The sequence below is a fragment of the Grampus griseus genome (assembly GCF_964374135.1).
Source record: "Grampus griseus genome assembly, chromosome: 18".
In the NCBI taxonomy this organism is placed as follows: domain Eukaryota; kingdom Metazoa; phylum Chordata; class Mammalia; order Artiodactyla; family Delphinidae; genus Grampus; species Grampus griseus.
The window spans coordinates 3799793-3826684 of NC_139012.1; the positions used below are offsets into that span (position 1 = coordinate 3799793).

At 41.9% G+C, this 26892-nt stretch overlaps 1 protein-coding gene across 1 annotated transcript in view; it reads right to left on the reverse strand.

The window, feature by feature from the left end:
* MYO16 (myosin XVI) overlaps nt 1–26892 on the reverse strand; it is a 424969-nt gene that overhangs the window by 192147 nt on the left and 205930 nt on the right. The window contains exons 17-19 of the mRNA XM_082675412.1: nt 5449–5560; nt 2285–2402; nt 1458–1529 (exon numbers count right to left, since the gene is read on the reverse strand). Of these exons, the coding sequence (XP_082531538.1) occupies nt 1458–1529; nt 2285–2402; nt 5449–5560 (302 nt within the window). The remainder of the gene's footprint in view (nt 1–1457; nt 1530–2284; nt 2403–5448; nt 5561–26892) is intronic.

Below are 26892 nucleotides of genomic sequence, written 5' to 3' on the forward strand. Positions count from 1 at the left end.
TTGGGGTTAGCAGATGCAAGTTATTACATATAGGATGGATAAACAACGAGGTCCTACTGTAGAGCACAGGGAACTATATTCAATGTCCTGGGATAAACCATAATGGAAAAGAATATGAAAAAGAATATATATAGGTATAACTGAATCACTTTGCTGTACAGCAGAAATTAACACAACCGTGTAAACCAACTCTACTTCAATTAAAAAAAAAAAAAAAGCCGTGAGGAAGAATAATGCCTTTGGAGAACTTCAGGAAAGTGTATTTCCTGATGCAAGGTCACTGGCGGGAAAACGGCTGAGGATGAAGCATAAAAGTGAGGTTTGGCCCCAATAATAAAGGCCTCTCAGGACCTCCGAAAGGGATGATATTTACTCTAAAGGAGTGGGCGCATCCTTTCAAGGCTGTCATCCATGGATGAAAATCATATTTGCATCTCAGAAAGCTTATTCCTGAAGAGTCATCCATGGATGAAAATCATATTTGCATCTCAGAAAGCTTATTCCTGAAGAGTGCGGAAGGAAGGTAGAGTGAGATAAGGCCAGGTGGAAGACTGATCAGATTCTCTTGCCATCACCTGAGAAAGACAGTTTAAGGGAGTGGGGATGAAAGCGAAGGGACGAGAGTGAGAATGGGAAGTATTTACGGGGTAGAACTGGCTTGTGGCTGATCTACTCAGTGGAGAAGGAGGAGGACGAAGTGTCAGGAATGGCTTTTGGGTAACTCAGTGGATAATGGGGAGATCCATAAAGCTTGGGAACGTGGAAGGGGAACTCTAGGGATGAGGCAGAATTTGCAAGCCACATGCCAAAGTGTCTGCAAGTAGGGCCACTGGGAACAGAAGGTAAGAATAGCAGTGATTTTGAGAATAAACAATATCAGATGGACGCTGAGTCCTCAAAATTACAATAAAGAGGCAGTTTGGTAAGGCGATGACTTGTAGTGGATGAGTGAAGAGCATTTAGGAAAGACACCCTCTTGCCACTGAGTGGAGATCCTACAGCACAGAGATTCATCTCGAGAGTCAGAGGGCATTAGAGTCTGATTCCAAGCATGCCATTTACTGGTGATTTCACGTCCAAAGTTATCTAGCCTCTTTGAATCTCAGTTTTCTCATTCATTAAAATGGAAATAGTTAAGCCCACCCCTTAGCAATTTGGAAGAACTAAAAATTCCAACATTCATAGCACCTGCCACAATGCCCTCCAGTTCATAAGTGCCCAGTAAATGGCAGCTCTCATCCTGACTGACGAGCAAGAGGGAAAAGGGTGCTCTTCGCAGCGGGGCACCGCACACACTAAAGCATCCCATGTTCCAACTGAATAAATCCTCTTGGATTGATGACTTTATTTGTCTAAAATGAGTCACTAGCTGAAAAAGGTGACCAGCTCATCAGAATGGCCTCTCAGCAGTGTAAAGATTCTCACAGAGGTGAAAGGCAAAGTACAGAGAAACTTACCCTTAAAATACTGGATATCAGTTGTTAAAGCAGATGCCAGTTCATCCGTTGATACTTGCAACATTCCAGCCACTAAACGAAAGCATAAAGTTAATACGTATTTTTGACAGCGAGAACATGGCATTTTATAATTGAGGAGTTTGTATAGACCCATTAGAAAATGTGTGCCTTAAAGAAACCAAACTACCACTGCAATTGGCAAATTCAGCTAGAGAAACAGTGGCTTAGAGGAATGGAAATGTTAATGAGTTCTCAGGGCTCCTGCATTAAATCACTGCAGGATTCTTTCCCTCCTGCCCTCACAAATGGCCCTGAATGCTTTTTCCCAATTCCTGGTTAAATTACTTCGATATGAGGCAAAGATAATGCTGGTCACAACAACCTGTGGCTTTAAGGCGTTTTGAAAAAACCTGGGAGTGACTGACAAGGTAATTTCAAGGGAGAGAGAGGTTTGTGACAAAATCTTTAAAGGGAAGTAACTGTGTTCTGTTTAAATGTTCAGCTAATAACATGCTCCCCAAATATACGGGATGGCACGGGGCGGGGCGGAGAATACTTAGAACGATATAAATAAACCCAATTATGTGCCGAAGCACCACCGCTGTTACTGTGACACAAACGTACATCTTAGTCATTCACATAACCAGAAAGAAGAAAGAAGAAGAAAGAGGATACAGTTCTTTTTTTCCCCTCCGCCGCCCTCACTGAATCCCACTCCAGCAAAAAAGGGTTGATTCCACCTGACTTTTCTGTACTGTGTCGCCATCCACTGGCCAGTCTGCAAAGCTGCACATCGATGAGGTTACTGCTAGATCTGTCCCACTGACCTTGTTCCAGAAGCTGGAGGTCAGACACAAAGGCGGAGTCGGCCTCGGTCAGAGCAGTGAACCGGATGTCTCCAAGGTGTAACGTGGCCGCTAGAATCACACACACGTTCTCCACCTCCTACACGGTTGAGAAATAGAGGAGATGAGCGGCGCTGCTCAGAAGAAAGATTCAAAGACCAATCCTTTGAAAAACCTCCAAGTAGGTTTAAGAAATGATGTGCGTGCTATGGGGGGGGGCTGTGATTTTTCAGACCCAGAATGTCCCGTTAGAGAACTACCGATCTCTAGCTCAGAATCAAAATCGGGAAACTCAGTGTTCCTTCTGCAGCCGACTTTTCTGTTCCTTAAACGAGAGACAGTGAGGACGTGACGTGTTCTGATATAAATGAATGGTTTCCGGATAAGTATCAGGATGAAGCATGAATGGTTGTGTAACCATGGTCTGACTGGCTGGACATCACTTATAGGGTCGGACTTCACACGTGTCCCCCCAGGGCTGGCAGAACAGTTACCGGAGGCTTAGCCGACTTCAGGGTCACGTGGCTGCTTCCCCAGAGAGCATCAGAGTCCATCCCTTAGTTCTCTGTTTTGAAATAAACTGCTATTATGCTTACAGAATTTTTCATTTCTGCTGGAAAATTAATGGAGGTCTGATGAAAACATCCATGGCGAAATAAACAAAATGCTAATTTTTAAAAGTATTTTAAGGAAAACTCAGAAAAAAAATGGACGTTAGCAGGAAGGATGAGAGTGTTTGCTGAAAGAATATCCGAGAACCTGGAAGGCTGCATAAAGAAAGAAATTAGACCTCAGATTTGGCTTTGGACAGTCAGTTGGGGTTAAGAATAAGAAGTCAAGGAAAAGCTGTAAGTTAAAAGGTACTTCCCCAGAATCACAACTATTTAGTGTTATGCTATCAATAGCAAAAGTAGTTGAGTCTCATTTAGGGCAAGTGACATAACCTTTTAAATTCCCAGTTTCCGCATTTGTAATTTGGGAAGAAAAGCTCCTGTCTGTGGAAGTTTTTCTAAGAACAATTCTCATTTGCTTTATAAATACACAGTTGACACGATATGGTCATTGGGACTTCTATGAATTTCCTCCAGAACTTTTAGTTTTCAGGACAAGGTAGTTTTATGACCTTAAAATGAGAGCATTGAAAAGGATAATCTGTAATTTTCAGGTATAATACTCTATGTTTGTGGCATTACTTAGAAATGTTTTTGGTAACCTCCACATCACAAACTAGTGTCTCTAATTGTATTTACTTGTGCTTGTCTGAATAACATTTTCCGAGCATCTTAACCTCCTTGACACCTCCCTCTCCCCCTTTTTTAAAAAAATAAATCCAGTAACTCCTCATTAAATGTCCCAGTGCCCTAGGAGAGAGGTACTTCTGGATACAGACAGCAAGACTTCGCTGTGTCCTCAAGTATCATCCAGTTCAGTGAAGTAGGCAGAGCTATGAAAAGTAGCCCGAACATGGATTACAGCGTGGTGATGCCACGACAGAGGCAGGTGGAGATAAGCTGCTCAGGGGGCAGGGGCAGGGGCTGCTTCTCTGTGTCCGCGATGGAAGACGGGCGGAGGCTCCTTTGTGGTCAGCTCTCCTAGGACCACAGTCATAAGTTTTGATTCAAGGGTCTTGCCAGCCCAGAAGTACCTTCCTCCCAATCTTATGGGACATGATATTTTCCTCCTGTGTGGACCAAGTTGTCACCGTCCCAGTCACCCCAAAGGATCAAGATGAAGTGATTACCTTCACATCGTTTGCTTAACTGCACACAGTTCTTTCACCAAAAAACTTAAATTCTCTACTCGCTGCCTTAGGTGGAAGGTATAATTTGCTTGCCCTGCCTCTGAGGATCCATCATGGAGTTTTAAAGCCCTGTTTCCAAGCAACTGATATTTTGGTGGAATGGTTCCTTACCCATGTCTATACCCCAGTTTCCCATAAGGAAGCAGAGATTTCAGACACTTAGGAAGGGAAAAACGATAAGAAAAGAGCACAACAGTAGCAAGTGCAAAGACAGAGAAGTACAAACGGGTAGGAGTCAGGGAAAGACAGTAATACAGAGATTGGATGAGCAGAGCAACAAAGAACAAAGGACCATATGATCGCACGTGCCTAGAACCCCATCCAGTCTCTGAATGGGTGAGGCCGGGGTGAAGGCCCCGAGCTAATTCATTTAGGGTGAGTCCCTACCTCCTTACCCTCTCCTTTTCGCCACCTTCGCACCCCTTCCACCCACTCCCTGCCCCATGAGCCACGTGGACAAGGGAAAAGACAAAGACCCAAATCAATCAACTTACTGGTTTAAGGAAAAAAAAAAAACATATTTAGATCTGTGACTAAAACTGGGCTCCTGAGCTACGGGCATACCTAAGTTACCCCCACGCGATCTTACACTGATCGCTAACGAGGAATTGGCTGTAATTCAGATTGACGCCACGTTGAATGAGGGGACACAGAGAGGATGTGTGAAGGAAAGAGACTGGTGGGAATTTGAGAGGTCTCGGGCTTAGGTCGTTTCCTATCTCTTATTCTCTAGCCCTGCGCCGTTCAATTCAGGAGCCACGAACCACACAAGACTGTTTCAATTTCAAGGAATCAGAGCTAAGAAAAATTAAAACTCCATCTCCCCGGTCCCACGTGGCCAGTGGCTGCCATATCGTACGGCACAGACCTAGGGCATTTCCAGAATCACAGACATTTCCACCGCACAGCAGTGGGTTTAAACCCTTTAAGTAGTACTTTTCAGCTTTGTAATGCTGGCAGGTGTTTGGTAATTCTTTAAGAATGAAAAAACTAAATCATGTTGTTGAAGAAGAGAGTTTAATAAGGTGATCAGATTACTTGTCAAAGTGATTCTTGGCAGTAAACGGTCACCAGGATCTGCCAGTCTTCTCTTGAGTCAAAGCAAAGTTCTTTGATGTGTTTTGCTCACATGGTTCCAATGGGCAAAGGTCTCCACCACCTCCTTGAAGACGGCAGTCCATCCTCTGCCTGTCTCCAGGGCACCTGTGCCCTGAGTGTACCCTTGTTTATGTCTATCCCGCCCTAGCATGTGAACTCCAGGAGCACAGAAGTGTTCTGAATGAATGATTTTTATAAATTAGTAGAGGGTTGATTTTCTCAGTGTAATATTTATGGCATGACTCACCAAGTTACTGAAGCCAATTACATTCAGGGCTTGTTTCCAAACAGCGAATTTCTCCCTGTTCAGAGAATGCTCTGCTGTTGATACTTCTTCTCGAAGGGTCTTGCTCAAATACCTGTGAGGGGGAAAAGCACAGAGCTTTATGGCTAGGTGCGTGGTCAAACCCCAGTGGTTAAAAGTCACTTCAGCCATATTTGGTCTCCAGGGTAATGGAAATCACCTGGACATTGTGTCCCCATGTGTTTATAAGGCTTTGGTCCATACTAGCACATGATGTTTCCGGAAGGAAGAAAAGTTCTTGCTGTACCAGAACGTATTCACACAGTCTTACTTAGTTCTCCCTTGAGCTGCACCCTTTCCCGGAGAAGGTCACAAGTGTTTTGTGTATTTCATATAGAAATCCAGCAGGTTCTATTGTATGCTTTGTAATTAATATCTGTAGTCAGGATTTTAAATTTAGAGCCACTTGTTCTTTCTTTTTGTCAATATCTTTTAATTACGAAATGGTTGATGAATGCATTGATTTATTCCTTTCATTCAATAAACGCAAAGGAATCACGTACCAAATACACAATACTAGCAGCTGAGGATAGAAGGATCAGGAAGTCATCGTGGAGTCTCAAGAGCAAAGATAGTGTGTCCGTGGGCAGACGCAAGGGAAGGCACAGCTGTGACGCAGCGTGGAAGCAGGATAACAGAGATGAACTTGGCCTGATTTTGAGAGTGTAGGAAGGGGACAAGAAGGAAAGCTAGGGGCGGGGAGGAGGCTTCGGTTCCAAGAGTGACACCTGAGTAAGGTTTTCCCAAGCAAATCCAAGACTCAAGGGTGTCCCTGGAATAATTAGCAACACCTACAAAGGCACAGAGGCTGGAGCACGCGTGATGTACGTGGGGAACTCGCGTAGGTCAGCCAAATCCGAGCCTCTAGTGAGAGGGGCCGTGGGTGATGAGGTCGGACAAGTAGCCAGAGTTGTGTGTATCTTGCAGAAGAGTTTCCATGATGTCTTGGAAGGGATGGGCTGTCCCGAAGTTCTTGAAACAAAGAACAGGTATGAGCAGATTGGAGTTTCAGAGAGAATATTCTCGTAGCCCAGGGAGATTCCCTGGAAAGAGATGAGGCAACTGAAGAAGCCAGTGGACCCAGTGAGAGACCAGCAGGGAAGAGAGGCAGAGGAGATGGAGAGGCAGATGGCTGGGAGGAGGGGCCTGGCTGGTCACAGGGGAGGAGAAAAGAGAGGCGTCAAGAACGCTTTGCAAGATTCCGTCTGGGGAAGCGGGGTGTACGGGGGCCTCATTCATCCAGAGAGGCGTCCCAAGGGGAGGGCTGTGGTTTTGAGAAACGTTGTATTTTACCACAGTCGTGTTCACTTTGAACAGCTTGCTGAAGTTCAAGCGGTGTTCCAAGAAATAATTGGCTATAAGGACCTGAAATTCAGAAAAGACTAGAAAATAAGGTCTGGAAGTCATCAACATGCAGATGACTAAGCCATGGAAGTGGATGAGCTCCCCAGAAAGGAGACGCTAACATTTTAGGGATGAAGAAAGAATTAACAGCAAGGAGACCATAGGAGCGAGGGACAGGATGGTGTGGGCTCGAAGCACACTCCGTCGGTGTGGATGTGGGGTCTGGGAGGACTTCTTTGTCCTTGACCGTGGCTGGGAGGGGTCTAATGAAACAGCCCCGTGGAATAGGCGGGGACTGCGAGAGACTTCAGGAGCTTATAAGCTGAGGCAGAAGCACAAGAAGACTGGAAAAAACTTTAAAAGAAACGGAGAAGGAAGTTGCAGAGGAAGGAAGAGGGTTTGGACTCGGAGCACAGTGGAGGGACACTCACTGCCTTCTCCACATTTGGGTCAGGGGACTAATATGGTCCAATGGCCAGAAGCATCTCAGGGAGTGGGGGAACCACTGCTTGTGGCTTCGGTTTTTTAGGAGAGAAAGTAGTTGAGGTTTAGATGACGAGGCAAAGTGGCCTTGAGGAAGGTCATGAGAATCTAGGACACTGGCTGTGGAGAAGGGACATCACTGCCAAGCAGGGGGACACAGGAGGTTTAGCTGATGCAGCCGAGGACCAAGGGGGAGTTGAGGACCAGCTCCTGGGGGCTTTCTCTTTCCCCAGAGGATGAGTGAGCTGGGGTTTGGGGCCATGGAACAAAAGGTAAAGGTCAAGGGCAACCACATTAGCAAGGGGTTGGGTTAGGATGGTCAGAGCCATCTTGCCTAAAATTCACGAAATTCTAGTGACTAAAACGTCTTAATGACAAGCAGTTCTAATGACTCTTAATTTTTCTTGTTCTCACAACAGTTTTCCATCCATCTTCCTGGTGTCATCTTTTCTTTCCCACTTGTTGATCACAACATAGGTTAGACTTCCATTCAGAGTGGCCACTTGACATCTTGCAAAGAATAATTAGCTCCTGGTAACATTACAAAGTCAAATATGCAAAACACCATGGTTCCTTTTCACATTCTTAAAGTTAATCAATTAACAAGCTCCACCTATGGGGAACTCAAATATTTCTTTAAACCTCAGCATATGGTGGGAATTTACAGCAGCTCTGACCTGCTCCCGTGAAGCAGTGTGAATGTAACAGTAAAATTCCGGGCAGAAGGAGCCATGGGAAGTTAATCTGGGCAATTTAGACAGGGCTATTAAGTCTGTAATGGTTCAGGAGAAACCCAATCAAACTAGGGGATTTTAGAGGGCAGTTGGCCTGATGGCAGGAATGATGCTTTAAGATTCACTGTATTTTCCTCTGTAATCAGAAAACTTGTTGGTATGAGGATGATCCAAAAACACAGACCTCAATGTCTCCTATGCAAATTTTACATTTCTCCCACTATTCAATAATGTGTAGGTTGATTTCACTAGAAATATAGGTCTTACCGATCAGCAAAACTGTATCTTAAAGTGGGAAAATTAGTACCAGAAAAAACTAAAAGTTTACTTTCTGGAGATGAAAAGTGCTTGTTTTCCCTCTGAAATACATCACCTAATAGTGAAACCACACACAGGACAAAGTAATCCTAGAAAAATAGGCCTAGTAAAATATTACAACCAAGAATCTGAGACAGAGGTGAGTTCTATTTGACCCTTTCTGATGACATTTTAAACTTTTATCTTAGTATCTATAAAATGGAGTAAAAACAGATTAAAAGTGAAGTAAACTCTCCATTTCTAGTTCATGAGGATTTTATGATAATTCAATAAGGATGAGCTTTCTATATTCAGGTTGCAATGTGCGTGCAGAATTAGAGCACTTCCTGGAAAAAATATATCTTGCATATGTGGGGAGCTTTAGTCAATGTGCTCTGTCATTAACAAATCTCTTAATCAGATAAATAACTAAGCCAAATGAAATAAGGAACATTTTGAGAAATTATAACCCATGCTATTAACAATGTAGAATTGTTTAAACTATAAAATACGCTTGTCTGTTCTGAGATAAAAGGAGTAAATAGATAGAAGAAAAAGTTCATAGCTCTCACTTTTTGATTATTTTTTCCCATTGTGAATCACTCGAAGGTTTACAGTCACACGTGCATTTCCACGTTTTTAACACTTGAAAATTGGTAAGAATGACTGTGGCCCATGGTTTATAGACATCCCTGTAGACTAGCCATGCTCCGCTGATGTTTCCCCCCTAACCTCAACAAAGTGGTCGAAACCCACCGAGGTGAATCTGTACCAGTGTTTCATCTGACAGTTTCCAACTATGTCACCTATTAATTAATGGTTCCACAATTCCCAGTATTCAAATCTTAGAACTCAATATTCAATGTCTTTTATATTATCTTTCATGTCTCAAAATCATACACTTATAGCTCAAACAATCTGTTGTTTTTCTTTATCATCTCCTTTTAACTCATACATAACTCGGAACAGTAACGTTTGGCCACGTATAGATAATCTCTCAGTGTCCAGAGCCAGAAACATCAGAGACTTAGCATTTGTGGAACCAAGAATCGTTGCTGTTTTGTTTTCAAAAGATTTGACACATCAAGGGATGCCCCAGATGTTGTTTCCACCATGGAGTAGAAGACTATAACAAACAGGCTGTGCATGTTAAAAATCATAGACGGATTAATGCTGTTTGACTAATTCTACTCAAAGGGAAAGGTGGTGAGAACTGAGAATGTGTCAAACACTCCACTGGATGTTTTAGAAGCACGTACCAGTTAATGGTCACGTGGATCCTGAAAAGCAGAGCTATCATTGTGCCCATTTAAGCTACAAGGGACCTGAAGCTTGTTTAAGATTTCCAAGCCGGGAATTGGCCAAGGGACACACACTCCATCCTGACCCCTCTGGGCCTCTCAGCTCAGTCACAAGTCTCCCGCAGAGGGATGGGAGGAGGAAGAAAATTGCATAGCATCACAAGGCATCTTCCTCAAGTTAAAATTTTGCTTAAAAATGCAGGGGGAAGGTAAATAACAAGTGGAATTATTATTATACATGGATGTGTTTTAAATAGAATGCAGTTTCATGAGGTTTTAAGATCTCATAGGATATTTTATGATTAAGTTATTCTCTTCTGACTCAATTCTATACTTGCACTACAGGCATGAAACAGAGTAGCTTGTAACCAAGCAGGACCCTATGGGGCCTTCCTGGGACAGACTCCCTTCCACCACCCCGGCATGTCCTCCACCTGTCTCTTGTTCATGGAAAACTTTAGCTTCCTAGGTCTTCCCTGAGTTCCAAAGAATAAACATAATCAGAGAAGTGAGAAAATGCAGAAGCAAAGGAAAACAGTCAAGTAAGACAAAATAATAATAGTTTAACCATTAAACAAAGTCAAGGACCTTTAGCTTCTCCTCAAGGGCCACAGACGCTATTCTGAGCCACGTTCTTTGAGCTGCTTTGCAGATACGGAAACCCCCCACAAATGGAGAAAATTAACTAGATGCTGCCCACAAACACATAGACCCCAGACTGGCTGGGACCAGAGGGTTGATGATGTTGATGCCCAATCACCTCACCACCAACCAGTCAGAAGAGTGTCCATGAGCTGATCACCCTGCAACCCTCTCTCTCACCTTGTCTTCAAAAACTTTCCCTGAAAGCCAACGGGGAGTTTGGGTCTTTTGAGCATGAGCTGCCTGGTCTCCTTGCTTTGGGCCTGCAGTAAATGCTGCCCTTGCCTTCACCACGACATCGTGGTGCAGACTGGCTTCACTGTGTGTAGGCAAGCGGACGCAACTTTGGTCCGGTAACAAACTCACAACTCAGCAAAGCTTCTGAGAAATGCTTCCGAGCACGTGCTGAGTCTCTGGGCAGGGTCTCTGTCACCATGGGGAGGCCTCCAGGAGAAGCGGGTGCGTGGTTGAAGCATCTTTGACATTACAATGGAATTTTGTGATGGTTGGTTCAGTCACACTCCTGCGACTTGAGGAACGAACTTAGTAGCTCTAGAAAAGCTTTTTTTGTTCGTTTGTTTGCTTTTGATAGGTTCCTTGGGTCTCCCCCCAACTTTTTTTTTTTTTACAAAACCTGAAGGTGATTTATTTTGAACAACTAAGTTTATAAATCTCATTTTTAAAGATCACTATGAGAAAAGCACACCTGCACCAAATATACAAATAACTTTGTTTTCACTTACATAAAAAAACAGCAAACCAGACGAATGTATATTACAATTGAACAGTGCAAAATTCTACTTGGGCTTTGAATAAGAAAAGGTTTTCACTACAGTTAAATTTATTTAAAATAAGTCAGTAACAACAACTGTTGACTTGTGCTGTTTCTAGTCAACTGTCCCATTGTTCCAACTTGTTGATTTTCATGACAACAAACAGCATTCCAGGAATACATCTTCTAAGGTGGGTCAAATTTACAGTCAAAATCATGTGTGTGTCTGTGGTATATATGCCTGTGAGTGTGTGATTGAAGGTGTTGGGGGGGGGCACGCGTGTGTTGATACTTACGCTTTGTGGCAAAGGAAAACAGATCCTGGAATAAAGTTCTTCTGTGTAGAGGGGCAAATTAAAAATGCTAGCTCCCCAGCATAAGGCACCCTTCGGACAAGAGGACTGGGATTCAAGGTGGCAGTGATTTGATCTGAATATCACATACCAACAATGACCTTTTGCAAAAGAACAAAACTTCAAGGGCCTGGGTCCCCCTCCAGGCACCCATACCCTCCTCTCTCACAGCCGAGCCGGACGTATTAAAACTGCAAATTTGCAATTGGTGGATGACTAAGTCTGGAGATGTAATGCACAGCACGGTGATTGTTATAAACATCAAAGTTCTAAGACACTGGATCTTAACAGTTGTTCCCACAAAAAAAGAAACGATAATTATGAGAGGTGATGGAGGTGTTAGCGCTAGAGTGACACCACGTTTCGATACATGAAAGTATCAAACCAACACCCTGTACACCTTAAACCTACACAATGTTATATGTCAACTGTATCTCCAAAATTAACTGATTACTTGAAGAATAAATGAACAAACAAAAACAGCTGCCCTGCCTGTGCTCACCAGGCACCCTTGTTAGGCCGACAGGAGCTGACTCTTGTGGGGCTGCATGTGTGCCTAGGACACATGGGGAATGAAGGCTCAAATAGAAATTAAAAAAAAAAAAAAAAAGGAAAGAAAAAAAGAAAGAAAAAAGCTCACTACCTCAAACCATGTGCCGGGCCCATTCACGGGGTCTGGGCTCTCAGACCACAAACACTATCTGTTGCTGGTGTTTGATCTGCCGCATAAACACAAAAGAACAATGTCTTCTCGACCACGGGCAAAGCTGCCTTCTACTCGGGGAAGTTTAATATGTAAACAGAAACCAGATAAGGCAAAACCAAGCAGTTGGCATCAACAAAGGCAGCCCTGTTTACTAGTTTATGAAGGAAGATGGTAACCTGCTGCTTCCTGCACCCCGACCCCACCTTTCTCCTCAAAGGAAATTCTTTTCTTTATTGTTTTGAAACTATCTGGAAAGTATTAACTAATTTTAAATCCCCCCTCCATGGAATATGAATAAGATTTCTTATTAACCACAGGTTCAGATCTATAATTCTCCCCCAATGAAAATGTTAATATATTAGCCGCAAACTGTTTAGTTTGGAGAGAGGAAAGCCTGCCAGTGGTCTTCAGGAAAAGAACAGAATCCATTTAATAAATCACGCATTCAGAGCGACTTCGGGTCTTGTGACATTCCCGGAATAGTTTGTCCATATTTTTCTAATCAGTTGGAATATTTCTTCAAAACATCTGGCGGAACAAATTCTAAACTCTTACCATCTTTCCTGGTAAGAATGCCTCTGTGCTTCTGATGAACTCACTTAGTTCTTGAAAACAAAGGTGGAGACATCAGAACAGAGTGGCTGCCTCCCGCCCAAAGGGCCCAGGACACGTGCTAGGGGGCCAACCCCAGGCAGCACCCTGCTCTCAGCCTTGTGTCCGGCAGGGGCCCCTCCTGCCAAAGGAAGGGGCGTCTTTTCCTTCTTGCAGAGACACAGAGAACCAGCAGTGATTAAATGAGTGAATCAGTGAAACGCGGAGAAAGAGAAGTTTTTGCTCAGAGCAGGTGGCTGGGCCTGGCCTTCATGTACCTGTTTAACTGGCCAAGGCCTGGGGGCTGCATCTGCCGGGTGGAGGAGGGGCGTTCTGTATTCCTCCCCGAGTCCAGCTCACCCCAGGCCAACTCTGGCTCTGTGTGGGAGGAGGGGCAGCAGGTATGTCCATATAAATAGGCCTTGGTCAAGGCTGAACAAGCGCAGAAATCCTGCTCAGGGGAAATCTCACCAAAGGGCCTTGTGTATAAGATCACATCCATGGCACCCGTGATGAGGGATAAACCCAAAGGTAACCCTGTGTCTTAAATACTGAGCGAGGTAGACACCTGCACCGAAACGTCTGTAATCTGTAAATGTTCCAGAAGATGACATTCCCACACGTGACCATTTAGGGACAGTTACTACGGATGCATGGTTTCCGGCTTCTCCTGGGACCCGCCACGCACTCGCATGGGTGTTCGTGCAGCGCTAACTACGTGAAAACTCCACGCTGCGTGTAACCTACCAACATATCAAGTAAGCTTTTTCAAGTTGGCAGGTCTAAAGGCAATTTTCATTTCCTCTCAAGGGAATTACTTCTATTACCCACCCTATTCTGCCCTCCTTCTTTCCAGTCTCACTCATCAGGATAACCACCATGTCCAAATCCTCCTTCCTCCCTTGCTGGGTGGAAATCTGACTACCAGGGTTGACGTTTCATTCACAGTGAATCTGACAGACGCACCTTCCTCCAGGATCCCCACAGTCTCCAGCATCTGGAGATCAGCTCAGCTCACCTCCCCCCACTCCCCAGGGTTGGTGGGAGGCGGCTGCAGGGTCTCCATTCCCACCCATTCTAATTATCACCCAAGCACTGCAGGAGCCTCTGTCTCCAATCTTACGTCCAATCCACTTTCCTCCATGCAGTCAAGGTGGAAATTTAGTGAACTCTCTTCCCAAATCAAAATGCGTAAATGGCTTCCAGTTGCCTTTGCAATACTAACTCCCTAGTGGAATCCATGCCCTTCTCCAGCTGCCGGTCTTGACAAAGTCACCCTCGTTCCCTCTGAGCTCTCGCCGCACAGAACTTCCTTCCCTCCTTCGTACAGACCCCGCTCTCATCCATCTCTGTGTCCTCACTCACCCTGTGCTCCTCACTCGGAACATAATCCACACACATCCGAAACCCAGGACGAGTCCTGCTTTTCTTCACACGCCACTGGCTCTGGGGAGTCTTGGAGGCTGGATGTCGTTCCTATGAGCTCTGCAAAACTCTGCACCTCCTTCACAGCAGTGCTTCATCAGACCCTATTATAACTGCCCAGATCGGTATTCCCACTAAAAAGGCAAGGCCGGTCTTCACATCCCACCCGTAGGGAGCAGGCCAAGGAGCTGTCCGTCTGGATTGGAGAGAATGAGTGGACACGTGTGCTCTCCATCAGATCGATCTTCCCAAAGTTTACTTACTGCCATCATGTCACCTCTCTGCTTGTATGTATTTCACCTGCATAATAAATCCTACTTGTTTTCCACAACTCCCCGTAACACAGCTCTGCCCCATCAGACTACGCTTATTCTGTTGCACTTCCTGTGCTGCACCTTCCTCTCCCACTGCAGCTGGCCACCATATAACTTGACCCTGACCCACCGCCTGTGCTTTGACACAACCCACCAGGGTTCTCTTCCTGCCAGACCCCTGTGCCAAGGCCAGACCAGGCCACACACCTGAAACAAAACCCTCTCTGTTTTAGCCATACTCTCTGCCTTGTTTATGTGTCAACCTGGCGGGGCCACAGGGTGTCCACATATTTTATTATTATTTACCATTATTATTCTGGGTGTGTCTGGAACGGTGTTGCTGGATGAAATTAACACTTGAATTGCTGACCTGAGTAAAGCAGACTGCTCTCTACTTCGATAGGCCTCATCCAGCCGGAGCAAGAAGGCTGACCTTCCACAAGTAAGACGGGACCCCTCGCCTGACTGTCTGAAGCCAGGACGTTGTCTTTTCCTGTTTACAGACTCAAACTGAAACGTCAGCTCTTCCTGGGTCTTGAGCCTGACTGCTTCTGGATTGGAACGTATACTATCAGCTCTGCTGAGGCTCCAGCTCACCCACTGCAGCTTTTGGGACTTCTCAGCCCCATAATTGTGGGAAATCAATTAGATACACACACACGTATATATATGTATGTCTATATAAACACACACACACACACACATACACACACACACACACACACATATATATACACACATAGAGATTTGTTCTTCCCCACTTATTCACACATTCACACACTTAAATATTTAATAGTTCTCATTTAACATATACAACTTACATGTCAATAATTTGACTCTTTTTCGATAGAGATCATGTCAACCATGTTCCTGATATAGATTTTCCTTTTTTTTTTTAAATAAATTTATTTATTTATTTTTGGCTGCGTTGGGTCTTCGTCGCTGTGCACAGGCTTTCTCTAGTTGTGGCGAGCAGGGGCTACTCTTCGTTGCGGTGTGTGGGCTTCTCATTGCGGTGGCTTCTCTTGTTGTGGAGCACGGGCTCTAGGCTCACAGGCTTCAGTAGTTGTGGCCCACGGGCTCAGCAGTTGTGGCTCGCGGGCTCTAGAGCGCAGGCTCAGCAGTTGTGGCGCAAGGGCTTGGTTGCTTGTGGCATGTGGGATCTTCCCGGACCAGGGCTTGAACCCATGTCCCCTGCATTGGCAGTCGGATTCTTAACCACTGCACCACCAGGGAAGTCCCCTGATATACAGTCTTATAAAACCTAAATCAGTACTGATTGTGTGGTCGTTTTCATATAAACCTGAACGTTTCCATACGTGTCTCCACATTTTCAGATGCCCCTGGCTGGTTCTGCTTTACCTGGTAGGTTCCCAACGTGCCTGAGAGGAGCCAGAGGTAGTTGGTTGATAAGTCAGTTGTGAACACAAACTTTACTTTTTCTTTGACCAAAGTAGTTGGTAGTTGGTTGATAAGTCAGTAGTGAACACAAACTTTACTCTTTTTCTTTGACCAAAGTAGTTGGTAGTTGGTTGATAAGTCAGTAGTGAACACAAACTTGACTCTTTTTCTTTGACCAAAGTAGTTGGTAGTTGGTTGATAAGTCAGTAGTGAACACAAACTTGACTCTTTTTCTTTGACCAAAGTAGTTGGTAGTTGGTTGATAAGTCAGTAGTGAACACAAACTTTACTCTTTTTCTTTGACCAAAGGTTGGCAAAAGTAAGAGAAAAGTCGATGCTATGAAATTCAATCATTCTTTTGCCAAAATAAAACCAAAACAAACAAAATCCCAGAAATACTACAATGAGGAATTTCTTTGGGAAATGTTCTAGTGAAAAAAAGCTTAGTATAAGAAACAAACATGCAAATATGTGACCAGAGGTGATAAACCTGCCTTAAATTCTTTAAGGAGTGGCAGGAGGGAAGTATGAGAAAAAGGAGGGGAGGGGAGGAGTGAGGAAATAGCAAAACATTTCTAAAGAGAAAAATAAATTGTTCACTTAATTAGTTTGATGGCCTTTCTGGATAATGTAATTAGACAAATAGCAAACTTAACCTTTCTGGAAAAAACTGCATGTCCACAAGCATGAAGGGAGACACAAATCCCATGTACAAAAGCTCACAGCCCTGGCATCACGATAGCATCCAAAGATTATGCTAGAATGTCTCTGTCATATTAGTAAGAAACACCAGCATCTCCATTTTAGCAAACTGGGATTTTTTTAAAGAAGTTAAAATGAGTAAAATAAAAATACACTACATCTATAATTTTAAAAAGAATTTGAAAATAAAATTCAGGAAAATGTCAACCACAATACTTTATTAAAATGCAGGTAATATCTAGTAAAGTAATCCTGTCCAAGGCTAAGTATGCAAATAGATGATTCCAGAAATGGAATATTAGAACTGGTTATTTCAGGAGAGATTCATAAATGAAACTAAATATCCCAATTTTTTTGATAAATATCAATTCTCATTGAAAAGCCAAATAAAATTGATTGTTAGCACACACAAAAATACTCCTTTACTCATAATTGACCCTGATGACGTCAAGAAAAAAGGGATGGAAAATGTGGCTTCTGCTCCAGGACCTGCTATTCTATTGTACCTCTTTTTGCTATTTTTGAATATTTTCTAGAAAAATATGTCTGTTGGACCTGTCCCTGTGATTATAAATGTGCTACATATTTTTGATAAAATTATATATTATATAAAAATATAGTTCACATATAATATTACAACACGGAATTTAAAAAATCAGAGCCAAGATAACCTAAAGGAAAAATGACTGGAATTAAGCCATTCGCACTCAAAGTGAGCTCTTTGCTGATCCTCAGTTCCCGTTCTAAACTTCTCTGAACTACGCCAATATTTCCACCTGTATGCTAAATCTGAACTACTTATTAATAAAAACAAAACACTACTCGTGAAGTAACTGAGTTCAAATAAGCGTTCAGATAAGTCCAAATAAGTGACCCCTATGAGCTCACCAGTGTTGCATTGTGCTTTTAGGTCAAAATCCTTCTACATAGAAAAATAACATGTACAGAAAAGGCCCAGGCATGTTGCCTGTCATTTTATCTTTACATTTACAAATTAACGGAAAGTCTAACGTTCTGAAAACATTATTGTTGAAGGTCAGAATGTTGTGCTCCACATGTAACAGTCTAATTGTGAGATGATAATATGAGAAATCCAAAAAGTTACACAAGAATATTAAAAAACAACCAGTTACATAGAAAGGTACAGAATCAGTAAAAAAAATGTTCAAAACTAGTTTTTCCAAAGATGGATTCTGGAATCTTCAAGACCAGTAGTCATGACTATTTTGGTCTTAATATGTTCATCCTTCTGGTGGAATAATTAACATTCTGTTTTAACTTTTCCCTCCAGTACTGAGGAAATGAAATGATATAGTGACCTACCAGAAATCAGGTCCCTCTTTCACTATTACTACCACTATTACTGTTTTGTCATTCTTTGTAGAAATAAATTTATAGTTTTCTAAACCAATTCCACTCTTGAAAATGTTAATAAGTAACATTTTAAGGACAAATATGATGGAGCTCAGATGCATCTTCACTGTCAAATTTATTTTCAATTTTCAAATGTACAAAACCGTACACTTCCTTAGAAATGAACTGAAATGGATATTTGGTACTGCGGATTCTTTAAACAGGATAGAAATCCCTCTGATAGCTTCTTTCTGCCCGATCTGCTGCTTCTAATAACTTTAGTGTTTATATTTCAGGTATTAAACACTTCAAAGAGTTAAGCCTAAATCTTAAATTTTATGAAAATAAAAGCTTCTAAAATTAAGAAGATTAAAATCAGTAGCTGTTCACTTCTCATTTGTTAGAAGACAGACAACTTAAAATTGGGGGGGGCGGGGCAAAAATTAAATTACACAAATTAACTAAAACCGCAGTTGTCATGATTTTTAAAAATGAGAGGGATCATGGCCGATTTCCCCGATGTGATGAATTTCGGAACATTTTGTTAATGAGGTAGGATGGCCTCTTTCTCACTTTCTTTCTTTTTTCAGCTCCTCTCCCAGAATGATGTTCCTGTCCTAAGCACCGTGGTAACAGAGGAGAAAGAAGTCCAAAGGAGGCACAGCACAAAGAAGAAAACATCTAGTCGTAGGTTTTATCTCTTCTGTGCTTTGTTTTTATTCCTCTGGCTTCGAACCTTAATCAGCTGATTTTGCTACCAGCTCTAAATCTCCTTCTCACTTCCCACTGATCTCCCTTTTCAGATAAGAGATCTCTTCCTGCTGAAATTGAAAATCTTCCACTAAATGGAATCAATCCCACGTTATCAGCCAAAGAGAAATCAAGATCCATCTGGAAAGGTCAGATACGGCAGGACGTTTAAAATGTTGACGACACCACATTAAACAACGGTACTGCGTCTAGATGATGATCTAGAGCAGGAAATTGCTCTAAGGTTTAATGACATGCTGCCATTTTGCATTTCAGCAACCACTGTATATTATGATGTGATCCCAGTAAATAATATTCTTGTAGTTACAGCAGAAATTTAAAGGCAACATTTTATCAACCATAATTTAATTTACCCAGCGTCCGATGCTAAAAATACAGCGTTTATGTTTGGACAACAGGTACTCATATAAATGTTTTTATACTTTTCCTTTTGGGGGGCCAAAATGTTCGTTTCTATCACTGGATGGACATTCTTATCATCACAGCAAATACGCTGAGTTTCGTTCATGCATCAGTTTATTCACTGTATCTTCAGACGTTTAATTTAATACGAGTCACACTCTTACTGGGGCCACAGGCCTGAATAAAGCAGGTTTCCTACACCCTCGTTCCTCACTAATAGAGAAGGTTTCCAACAAAAATTTAGACGATCAAAATTGCTCTGTTAGAGATAACCCTGTTGCTGTAGGTCTAGGCTCCTCTGGTGACCCAGAAAAGATTTATAAAGACAGACTGGAACAAATTATATGCTCGTGAGAGACAGAGCCCATGTTTTTGTTATTATCCACTGCTAAGTTAAGATAGTAAGGCTTTAGCCAAGTAAATGAAAATACTGAGCGTATACATGTGTCAAGGATTGCGATGACTGGGATTCAAAGATGGAAGAGACCAAGTTCATGTCCAGGAACATTACACAGTCAGCAGGGGAGACAGAAGCACACAGATAAAACTGTAGCAGTGTAGTGACACATTACGTCATACAGAACACTAACATATAGAATAGCAATGATGACTTACTAAGTCTGGAAGGCAAACCGATATTTGAAGAGGTGAACATTGTGGTGTTTTGAATCCTGAAATGCTCCTGCATGTTTCAATCCACCATCGGCTGGATCAGAAACACTCAATGAGCATTTCAATTAATAACGGAGTCAAATGTTAGCAATTCTGTAAATGCACTTACTCTCTCAGCATATTGTCTAAGAGGCTTTATAATCTTGGGGATTCTTCAAACATTAAAAAAAAATCCCTTGTCTAAGGGAAGCGAACTTAGAAGTAATGCGGATACTTAGAGGAAATGTGCTTGTAATAGTAATTTTATTATGCAAGACAAAGAAAAATAGTCAAAAATAGAGTTACTATTTGAAACAATAAGAGAGGATTTAAAAAAAACCAATCTCCAGTCAAAGAAGAGATAAAACAAAGCACTATTCATGAAATGCAGACCTGTTGGCCTCGCTGGTATTCTCTGGAAGCTAGGAATTGATTATACTACAAACTCAAAACACGGTCTATTTATGCCAATGAAGCCACAAAATAGATTATTCTATGTATGCATAATTAAACTGACTTCTAGATATTAAGGCAAGTTCAAAGTTAATTACACAAAATTAATTTGATTTGAGACAAGGAGGAAGATGTGTTTGTAGTACCCAAAGCAGTAAGACAGGATATGCTAATTTTGAATTAATTTGAACTTTCATTGCTGCAGTGAGCTTTCCATAGCAATGCCTACAAGAAAGGGCATTTCTCTCAATGGAATCAGTGTCTGGGGAACATTCTTTAAGAAAATAAAAGGGCAAATGTGTATGCTTGTCCGTTTTGTGGCTACTTCATGCATCTTTGCAGCTCACTCTTTCCAAGGTGATCCTCTCACATGGAGTAGATTCCTTCTCTCCAGATGCTTTCCAAAGAGGGAGGGGGCAGGGGCTCACTGTCTGTCCATCTTCAGGTTCTGTCTCCTGCCATTGACCTCTGAGGACCTCTCCATTCTGGCTGCTTCTTACTTGAATTGGGTTCAGTCCTGCAGATTCCACCAGAAGCATTCCTGCATCAGGCACCAGCGGCCAGTCCTCCGGGGAAGCTGTGTGTGTGCCGAGCATCTCCAGCCGCGGCTCCTACCGAGGACCCAGGACAGAGTCCCCATCACAATCGGGAGGGGGCTTGTGTTCAGTAGAACATACAGCAAGTAATCCTTCTTGTGAAAAATAAGTAAAAACGGTCTTCTGTGCAACCTACATCAAACTAGTTGAGTTTTATTTCATTCTTAAAGGATTCACTGTGAAGAACAGCTCAATGTGATAGCAGATTTATATCCGATAGACCTCATTCACTTTAATACTTCAGTCACGTGTGTCCTCTGCTGTTTTGAGTGTTCAGGGTCTCTTTTTATTACTAATGCATTTCACAAAGGTTATCAGCAAGCAGCAGATTCATGGTGAGGGTTTACAGATACAACACGTGGGTGATTTTCCCAAGCTAATGCATTTGATGTAAGAGATGATTGAGAAATAAGATGAGTCGTCACTGCACGATGTTCTGTTTACCATGAAATGCTTAAACAGGTGAGAGTGCGCAGCATCCCAAGGGCAAGCTCTTCTATACCTGGACACCACACACACACACATCATATTATACATGACCCAACCGGTTGTCAACAATAGCACAGCATCACCATGTATCATGCCTCCTGTTGATATTGATGTTTTGAGTACTTTATTTCCTATAAAAGTGTTAGATGAATCTGTCTAAAAGCTAAAGCTCTGGACTAGCTAGCTCTAACAATACTCCCAAAATAAGTACAGAAGTGTTTAGGATTTGTCCAAATATTTAGCTATAATCAAATTTAGTAATATCCATTTCCTGGGTGAACGTAAAGATGCTTCCAGTCACACACACACACCTCGACGCGATCTATTCTACATGTATAGACAGCTCACATATCTTAAAATAACTTAAAGCCACTGTTCACTCTGGATCTCTAGTGAAGAAAAAGAGTCTCTTCATCTCTCCAAGACAGAAATATATCACTAGGGAAGTGCACTTCTGGGACCGTGTGGACCAGAGAAACTGCACACATGAGAGTAAAGGAGCAGTCCCTGGGTTGCCCAGAGGCAACCGTGACCTGAACCTTAGGGTTTACAGGAACTTTGGTGTATTCTATTAACCAAGGGGCTAAGGTCCACACAGGAAGGAGAACATGGTTTTGGCCCTAGAAAGTACATAAAGCTAGACAATCAAAGGGCTTAGGGAAGAGATACCTGCCCCACAGACACAGACAGGCAACTCACTGGGGAAACTCACTGGGGGGGATTCTGGGAGACAAGAGTTATACCCACAGACAGCCCTTTCTTGGTTTTAGAGGTTTAAACTCAGACTGCATGTGTGTCCTTAGGACATTTTAACTAAAGAATTAGCATAAAAATGGTCCCAGGTGGGTAACACTCCCTGAGCATCTGACCAAAGGGAGAGAAACCCTCTAGAGGGTAACCCTTGACTCAGGCCACGCAGGACTCTCCCAGCCTGGCCACCAAGAGGCAGCAACTCACACCCCTAAGGACAAACACCAGGAGAAATAACGTTCCCTGAGCAGCTGTCATCAGACGTAATAGACAGCAAGAGTAGAAGCCTGAGAGCTCCAGATAATACAATGACTGGTTACAGACGGTATGACAAATATGTTTAAAACAAATTAAAGAACTGAAAATATAATACGAGAAAAGAACAAGAAACCGTATTTAAGAAAAATCAGATTTGATTTGAAAGAACAAAGTAGAACTCTTAGAAATGGCAAAAAAGTCACCGAAATTAAAATGCAAAGTATGCATTGAACATCAGATTAACTGCTGCTCCAAACAGAGAAGTAAACTACGAGAAAGCACTGCAGAAATTACCCAGAACGAAGCACAGAGAGATACAGAGATAGAGAACATGAAAGAAGTTAGAGGAGGAGAGAGAAAATGAAAAGGAACAGCATGCATCTAACAGGAGTTCCAGAGGGAAAACGGAACATTCACAGAGATGATGGCCAAGAATTTTTCATACTTGGTAAAATACATGCCTCTGATGATTCGCAAATCGAAGTCTCAAGAAGAATAAACAAAGCAAAATTTACACCTAGAATCACTGCTATAAAATTAGAAATCTATACACACACGCGCACACACACGCTCATAACAATGTTTATTTATACATCCATTTAATCGCACACCTATTCTGTGCCAATGATGTTGCCTGGATCTAGAGGCATTAAGTTGATTAAGTCATGGTCTCGAGGCTTAGAACATTTGCTTCTTAGGGAAAGACAGCGATGTAAGCACACAATATGTAACCATGATGAGGTCCACAGTAGAGATAAGCACAGAACGTGGAGAGACTACCTGTGACCACTAAGGACAAAGGAAGGAGTCAGGAAAGCGCCAAAGGACAGAGGGACTCGAGATTAATGTTTAGAATGAGTGTTTTCCAGGTGCAGGAGGAGAACCCAGGCAGAAGGAAGAGTGTCAAGGCTTTCATTCATCCACTCATTTACCCACTCATTCATTGATTCATCCACTCATTCACTGATTCATCCACTCATTCATTCATTCACTCATTTACCCACTCATTCATTCATCCACTCATTCATTCATTCATCCACTCATTCATTCATTCACTCATTTACCCACACATTCATTCATTCACTCACTCATTCTTTCATACACTAATTCATTCATTCACTCATCCATTGATTCATTCACTCATTCACCCACTCATTCATTCCCTCGTTCCCTCATTCATCCACTGAACACGTTTGGCCAGATTCTTTCTGCAGGAGGACAGAACGCTTCATGGGAACGGGGAGGAGATTAGCGTGGCCAGGAACAGATGGAGATATGCATAAATAATTCTTAGGCAGACTAGAATGCTTGAGAGCAATGGTTTTAGAATTTTTTTCCATCATGAAAACTTTGAATACTAATCTTAAGGGATTCCAATATATAAAACAGGTAAAACAGAGATGCTCAGTTAAAAGAGGAGGTGTGTATTTAAGTGTGCATGGGTGTAAGTGTGTGTGTGTGTTCACAGTTGGAGCCCTATGATTCCGAGGTCCCTGTTTTCGTGACTGCATTTGAGGAGTGAATGTCTCCATTAGGTCATTCTTATTCACAGAGATTTCATACTTCAGCAGCACTCTATTAAACGGACTACTTCTGCTCATCTATTTTATCTAAGTGGTTACGGCTGGTACATGTGTGATCTTTTTATTTTTGCATATGTTTGTTTTGTAACTCAAAACATTACTGAGATATATTATTAGAGAAAATACTCTGCCACTGATTTACTGGATTTTCTAGGTGAGCTTTCATTTTACTTATAATGGTAATTTTGTCTTATCCTTGATAATGTTTATTCCTCTTAATTTTCTCCTCTGATCACAATGATTACAACTTTAGGATCAATGCTAAAAAGAATCTGGATTTATTTCACAACTAAATATGATGTCTTGAGATAAATAATTTTTTTCATGTGAAAGACTCCTTTAATTTCTAATTTAAAAAAAGATGTGGGAGTTGAATGTTTTTGTCTTTTGGCACCTACTGAAATGGTCAATTGATTTTTCTCTTTTTACTTATTGATGTGATGTATAGTACTAATAATTAAATTTCTTCATATTGATCACTGAGTAGCTTCTAATGGATTGCTAGATTCTATTTGCTAATATTTTATTTATGCCTGTATATCTACAAGTCAGATAATTTCTATTTGTTTCTTTAATCGGTAGTTCTTTTGATATTTATCATAGATATTCTGGATTTAAATTTCTTTTTAAAATTTTGACACTGATAAAAGTTTTAAAAGTGGAACATACAGATAGCCAATGGATCGTTCTTCAACGATGTGAAAATAGCAACACTGTGACATATTTAGTTCAAATCTTTGTTTTTTACCAATAAATTTCACAGATAAAGTTAACATCCCCATCTGTCCATTTCACCCTTCCTTATCAGAGGAAATCAGTATGATCAATTTTGTGTCTATCTTTTCAGTGTATTTTTTTTAATTAAATTATAGGGGCTTCCCTGGTGACACAGTGGTTGAGAGTCCGCCTGCCAATGCAGAGGACACGGGTTCGCGCCCCGGTCCGGGAAGATCCCACATACCGCGGAGCAGCTGGGCCCGTGAGCCATGGCCACTGGGCCTGCGCGTCCGGAGCCTGTGCTCCACAACGGGAGAGGCCACAGCAGTGAGAGGCCCACGTACCACAAAAAAAAAAAAAAAAAAAAAAATTAAATTATAAATGTATGTATCTATAAAATATGTAATATTATTGTATTTAAAATTATATAAATATTATTTATATGTACCATTCAGCAAATTGCTTTAACTCAACTTTAGATTTATAAGATCTATTCTTACATACAGTTTAGGTTCATTTACTTACATTATTTTAAAATACTCTACCATGACCACCGCCTGATTAATCTATGCATTTCCTCAGATCCCATCATTTCTTTTCTTTTCTACTTGTGTATTTGCGTCTTTGCAAAGTGTGCCGGTGAAGACCCATGTCCATGTTTTTTACGCACATGCGTGGGTTTCCCTATGCAGAGTTTTTCCACCTCGGGGCTGCTGAGCTCTGCGATCTGATGACTCTCTGCTGTGTGGCCATCCTGGGGAAGGCGGGGCCGTTCTGCAGCTCCCTCTGCCTCTGCTCACGAGGTGCCAGTAGCACCCCCTCCCCAGGCTGTCACAGCCAAAGATGTGTCCAGATATTGCCAAGAGCGGCCTGTGGAGTAACACCCACCTGCCTTTGTATGTTATACACGTGTCCAACTTGACCAAACACTGTGCTTCGAAGTGGCTGTACTAACCTAAACTCTCATCGGGAGCGTGTCAGAATGCCTCACCCTTTGTATTATCTGATTTTTCTTACTGTTGCAAATATTTTCATTGTGGAATGGTACCTAATTATTCTTTCAGTTTCCATTGCCTCGATTACTCGTGAGAATGTGCATCTTTTCATGTGAGTATTGGAACTCTGGGCTTCTCTTCTGCATAATCTGCCTTCTGAAAAAGGAACAAAGAATTTTCTCCAGTCGCTCATTTCTGCAATGGTTTAAACAATTGTTTGTTCTCCGAAGGTCTGAAAGAACTCGCTTAGGAACTTCCTGGGTGTGGCTTCTTTCTGGGATGGAAACCAGCTAGATTCCTTCTATGGTTCTCATCTCATTGGATTTTTCATTTCTTTTAGAGTCAACGTCAAAGGATTCTTATTTATTTCGTGTCACTCCCTCCGTGGTTATACCCTTTATTTCTATTACCAACGATCAATATTTAGTTTTCTAGTGACCTTTTGTTTGTTTGCTTTTACTTCCATATTTTGTTTCTAATTTTATTACACTGTAGACAGACTATAAACCCTGTACAATTTTGGAATTTGGGAATTTCTTAAACTTTACTTTATGGCCTAAGATGTGCTCAATGTTTTAGTAAGTATACCATAAATGCCTGAAATATAGTGTTTCCATGAAAAGCACAGACTTCGGTACAAGCTTCCACGTGCTTTTACCTGATACACCCCTGCTCGCCATTTTACTTTAGGTCATTTCAGTTCAAAAGTACAGCTCCAGGCTCTATGAATTTTCATTTTACAGAAGTGCTGTTTGTGTGGTCCCTCACATAACCTGTGTAAGCTGTCCACACACACTCCTTTTACCTAACCAACTACACTCCATTCTCCTTTCAACTGTTTGTATGTTCAGTTCTTTACATGTATCATGCCGTTCTTTTCTTATATGTTAACATCAATGCAACATGATTTTCTAGACGAGTGCCACATTGCTGCTCAAATATAAAGCATGAGAAATTAGGTACTCTTATAAGGTTGAACTCTTTAGTGTATGTCTTCTTAAAGCTAAATAAAACTTCAATGGCTTAGTAAAAAAAAAAAAAAAGAAATTAGGTATATCTGTAATCATATTATTACATATAATTATATGCAATATTTTGTGTAAGATTTACCTAGAACATGATGGATACAGTGTAATCTCACGTAATTGTTGACAACAACTACCTTAACGCATATACTGATGGGAGGTGTGAGGACATGTCTGGCACTTGGATGGGCCACCTTGCCCATCATCCCACCCTTCCTCGCCTCCAGGCTGCTCCCCTGCTCTCCTCACTTCTTTCCCTGAAGGCCTCAGGAATCCATC